The following is a 5553-nucleotide window of genomic DNA, read 5'->3' on the forward strand; positions in this document are numbered from 1 at the left end:
CTCCTCCACCTCTGATTTTTGATAAATGTTGGAGAGTGAGCAGGTGTGTTCTGTAGTTGTTTAGTATAATAGAACTGTGTGTTTACTCTGCCTCATGGAGGAAGTAAACTGTCAGTCAATAACTACGTACATACCAACAGGTAAACAACAGGCCTATGAAATACATCCTGATATGCATATACTGTATATTTACATGCACATATAAATATATATAAATGAGTCAATATGGTTAATTAAATAAATTGGTGTTTCTTTGAATAAGGATGTGTTTCAAATGACTAAATCTTTCTTTTATTTCCTTCTTATTTTTTTTAATGAAATCTGCAGCATTATTTTTGGGCTTGCTGTTTTTTTTAGCAGCTTATCATTGATCATCATACGCGTTACAAGACGCTGTTTAGCCCAAAAGTTGATTTTGATATCGATATATCGATCTGAGACTAGATATCATCTTAGATTTTGGATTTCTTAAATATCGTGACAGGACATGAGTGTTTCTTTTCCTGGTTTTAAAGGCTGCATTGCATTAAGGTGATGTACTTTCTGACCTTACCAGACTGTTCCAGCTGTTCTATTATTATCCACATTACTGATAATTATTTATCTAAAATCTTCATGTGAAGATATTTTGTCAAAGAACAAATTGTGAACCCTAGAATATCGCTGCAATATTGATATTGAGGTATTTTGGTCAAGAATATCGTGAGATCAGATGAATTGAAAATGTTGATGAGGTGATTAGGTGCAATATGCTTTTATAGTTTTGTTTTTAGCATTTTAGTCACATTAGTTTACTCTTCATCCAGAATAAAACATACCAGGCGCTGGTATAAATGTGATGATGCAGCTCTGAGCTGCTTCAACTTGCTGCTGATGCTTTAATTTCTTTAATAAAAACAAATCTGCATTTAAACTCCACACGCTTTGATTAAAAGGAGACCATTTTAATGAAACCCGTTGCTGCCCCCTAGCGGTTGAGCACTGGAACAACACGTGACGTTTCCCCACTTCCGTCTCCAGCGCGTCACATGATCAAAACAAGCCAACACGGCGTCGGACAGCTTGGTTTTATTTTACATTAATCATATCACTAGATGAATAAACCCAAAATATAATAATAGCTACTTGCTGTGTGAAAGTTTGATCTCAGAAATTTGGATGTAACGATTCGTAGTACAACCAGCAGGAGGGTCTATGTGTGTTGCTAGAGACCTGAAATGTTGTTTATATGACATCTACTAAATGATTTTGACAAACACAAGTCACCAAAATTATGATTATGGTTATTTCTGATAAATAACTGCTGTAGTACAACCAGCAGGGGGCCATCTATGCGTGTAGCCCTTTTAGAGACCCAAATTGTTATTTATATAAGAACTATTTAATGATTTTGGTAAACAAAATTCACCAGAATTCACCCAAATTATAAATATGCTTATTTTTTAAAAGTAGGTGCTATAGTAAAACTAAGATTAGACTAGTTATAATTGAGGTGAGTTTGGAGGCACTACCTTATTTAATCAGTAAATTAATGAATATTTTAACGGTATTTATTTTTCGGTGTTTTTATTTTGTAGATGGTCCCTAAACTTTTATCTCACTGCCAATGTTATTTCTCCAGTTGAAGGACGATTTCGTTTGGATAAGAATGAGTTTGTAGCTCGTTGTTAACCATTACTACGATAGGAAAGATAAGTTGTTTATGATTTAACAACATTTCGCTGTAGAGTAATTGATCCCGGAAGTTCGAATCTGTGAATGTCTTTCTAACTTTACAGAAGCGGCAAAAACGGCTGTAGGCCTACGTTGGAGGCGTGGATAAATTGATACGGGGGCCGACAACACCACCTAGGTTTGACTGCGGCCTCGGACCTCTTAAAACTACCAAGATTCAAAGATAAAAAGATTTTTATTTTTTTTTAAATCTTTTATTGTGAAAGCGGAAATAAAAACTCCGTGACTGTGATCATCATGCAGTTGCCTTGACACGCTCAACGGGACGATTTCTCGAGAATCACGTGGGGTGGTGAGCGTGCCCGCTGGATATAAACCACGCCCCTTTATCTTTGTCATTCAGATCCTGAAACTAGTGAAAACAGCGTCCGCCACCAGAACAGGCTTCTTTTTTAACATAGCTCCTGTAAGTTCCTGGTCACCCTGTCGATAAACAACACGGTCAAACCGCCACAAGGTAAGTCGTTGAGTTGGCTGTAGGACTGCGTAGAAGAAAAATATAACTTTATGCTTTGTTATTTTTAATGTTAACACGTTTTTTTGTGTGTCCGTCCTGCTATTTAACCCAACGCTAGCAAGTCGTGGGTTTTAGCTTAACTACTTTTTAAGTGCCTAATTAACTGCTATTATTAACTTTTGACAGTACGTTAACTAAATTTAATATAATCCAAACATAACTTAACAACAGTACTCTCTCGATTGAAAAAAGCTACTGCGTTGTTATCGCCGTAATTTAAATAGCGTATTACTTTGGTACGTTACAGTAGCGTTGCTAAGGGACTTTCTCTTCAGAATGCTTGGTTACTGGGTTAGTCTGACGTCACGTTAGCGTTGCTAAGCGACTTTCTCTCCGAATCCATGGTTACTGGTTCTGTGGGCCGACTGCAGATGGCCCAGTGGCAGCAGCTGCAGCGGCTGGACTCGGCCTCCCAGACCCGGGTGACCCAGCTGTACGAGGACCGGAAGTTCCCCATAGAGATCCGCCACTACCTGTGCGTCTTGCTGGAGGGCCAGGACTGGTAAGAGGAACGGAAGCGGATTGTGGACTATAGACTTAATACCACCTAGTCCACTTAAATGTCTATTGCTCTGCCCTTTCCGATGTTTTTCTGTTGTATAGTATTTGTTTTTATGTTTTTTTTTTTTAAATATATATATGAACACCCTGTGCAGCTTCCTTGAGTGCAGAGTAAAGGCTTCTTTAAATAAAATGTATTGCTATTATTATTATTATTATTATTATTATAGCTCACTAAGTAAGTGCACTCGCCCCATGTGGCCTGAGTCCTGCAGCGGCCCTTTGCTGCGTGTCATCCCCCATCTTTCTCCCCCTTCCACATCTATCCACTGTATTTCTATCTAATAAAGGGGAATAAAGAGATTAATGTGAATACTGTGATCCCCGTTGTTAAATGACAGGAGACTTGCATCGTTACTATCTTAGTACTCTTTAGTAGAAAGGCCCTTAAAAGTGATATCTAGTTGTCTTTTAATGGTGTATTTTACTAAAGTATTTGCTTAAAGTATTAACTTGTTATGAAGGACCAAGCCTTACACATTGCAAAGAGTGTAAAAGATGCAGGGTGGGGGGTCATGGTGGCCTAAACTGTATTCTTTTCTGAAATTTGGGGGAAACACATAATTGCTATGTTATTATTATTATTATTATTATTATGATAGAAGACAAGAGAGACTCCTTAACTATCCAATCAAAAACAAAACCCTATAAATAAGTTGTTTTGGGACACTGGATGAAAGGCTCTGAACACCCACACAGGTATTTCCAGTTAATCTGGTTGATGATCACACCTTCATCATTAGGCTAACTTAACCTGATGATTTGTATAAACCTTTTTATTGATTTTAAATCGGCCATTTGCCTGATTTTAAAGGCTTATTCTGTACAGAGCACATGTTGTGTGGCTGATAGCGACGTGTTGAAGTCAGAGACTTAATTTGTTTGGATCACGGATCATCTCCCGTGTGTTAATGAACAGCAACAGATCACATGTAGAGAATTATGACAGCTACTCAGACTTAATAACACAACGGGAGACCGATATGTGGGTCTGATTACACGTTATTAAATCAGAGTCAGACCACAGTGTTTCTGTGACTTCCTGTTCAGAGTGAATACCACTGGAAACTGTCCAACTGTCCCCGCCCCCCCCGCCCCCCCGCCTGCTGCTGCTGCCTGCTCTCGCCCACATTACTGGCGAGGCGCAGCTCATCTGGAACGAGCCTGTTCTCATTGGTAGATGAAGTCTTGTGACCTAATAAAGTGTCGTCTAAGCTCTGAGCGGAGGTCTAATCCTCCACAACCTAAAACACCTGTGTGAGTGTTCAGAGGCTTCATCTTTCATTCTGTAGGGCCCACATGTGCATTTTAATTGGCTGATTTATCATTAAATGAGTTTGAGGTAGTAGCTGGGTAGATCCAACAGTTGCTACTGTTCATCAATGTGTTCCCTCATCCAGCTCCGCAGATAGACAACCCCTAAATGAATGTATGTTTTCTGTGTTAGGGATGCGGCGGCTGTGGATGAAAATAAAGCCAGCGCTTGTTTACATGTACTGCTGGTGTATTTGGAAGAAGAGTGGAATCGTTCTGTCCAGGAGAACCTTTTAGAGGGACCTAATTTTCAGCTGATGAGAGACTACTTGCTGGTAGGGCAGACATATGGTCATGTGGATCTGACATTTAACATTTTATTTAGATTTACCTTTTATGTTCTCTAAGCAGAATAATTAACCTTATTGCATTTATGTATATTTTTACTTAGAAAAACTTTAAAGATGAGCCTCTGAACTTGGCCGTAATCCTCTCTGAATGCTTAAAGGAGGAGAAGAAACTCCTGACCTCTGAATCCCAGGTAAGATGGCCGATAACATCAGCACAGGCTGCAGAAATGCTGTAAACATCAAACCCAGGAACTATATTTGTTGATTTGAACCAAAACCTATTTTATTGTCACATTGTATATTTATAACTGCATTCACATCCATATTATGCTACATTGCTCTTATGTTGAAGTCGTATGTTTTATTGTGTTTTACTACTTTATTCCCGCCCTGAAGGGACACGTCTAAAGTCTGGTTTGGCTCAGAGAATGAGCTTCATGTCTTGCAGAGCACCTCGATAATGTAACTTACAGTACAAGAGGCTCGCACTGTTTGCACAACCGATGGAAATAAGAGCAAAAGAAATATCTTTTGTTTTTGTCACAGTTGCAGCAGTCCAGCAATGGATCGGAAGTGGAAAGACTTGATCCGGTAAACTCAGTTTGACTGTAACTTTTGGTTTTATTTCTCCCTGGGTAAACATGCTTCATCATTTCTAAATTTGTCAACTCGAACTCTAATGCAGGACGTGAAGAAGGAAATTAAGTTACTGGAGTTACAAAAAAACATCGATGCCATAAAGAAGAACTGGCAAAGCCGAGGTATGGTAGGAGGAGACAGAAAGAAACCGGTGAAAGGTTTGGTGTGAGTTCATGCTTCATTCATGTCTCTTTTGTCATTCCCAGTAGAGGTGCACAATGGACTGGCCCAGTCCTGTCCTTTTAGGGACGGGGAATCTCTTAGGCGGACCAACTTCATCACGAAAACAAAGGTACGCATGTTTGGAGATTTGTTGACACAGCATAGGGCTGGGCATTATCATCACATGGAGTGAAGTGTTGGTTCCCAAAAAAAGTGCTTTTGTCTGCTCCACTCCTTCTGCATGGAACTCTTTGCAAAAAGTAAGTAAGTAAGTAAGCTTTATTTATATAGCACCTTTCACAGACAAGAAGGGTCACAAAGTGCTTTACAGTAAAA

The 5553-nt window shown here is 39.2% G+C and overlaps 1 protein-coding gene across 1 annotated transcript in view; it reads left to right on the plus strand.

Annotated features, from left to right (window-relative positions):
- Positions 1-2086: 2086 nt before the first annotated feature.
- LOC117953178 (signal transducer and activator of transcription 1-alpha/beta-like) overlaps positions 2087-5553 on the plus strand; it is a 16132-nt gene continuing 12665 nt past the window's right edge. The window contains 7 exon segments of the mRNA XM_034885994.1: positions 2087-2191; positions 2623-2753; positions 4260-4401; positions 4518-4607; positions 4972-5007; positions 5102-5177; positions 5262-5355. Coding sequence (XP_034741885.1) covers positions 2623-2753; positions 4260-4401; positions 4518-4607; positions 4972-5007; positions 5102-5177; positions 5262-5355 — 569 coding nt within the window. The 5' untranslated portion in view covers positions 2087-2191.

This window comes from Etheostoma cragini, chromosome 11, assembly GCF_013103735.1.
Source record: "Etheostoma cragini isolate CJK2018 chromosome 11, CSU_Ecrag_1.0, whole genome shotgun sequence".
Lineage (NCBI taxonomy): Eukaryota > Metazoa > Chordata > Actinopteri > Perciformes > Percidae > Etheostoma > Etheostoma cragini.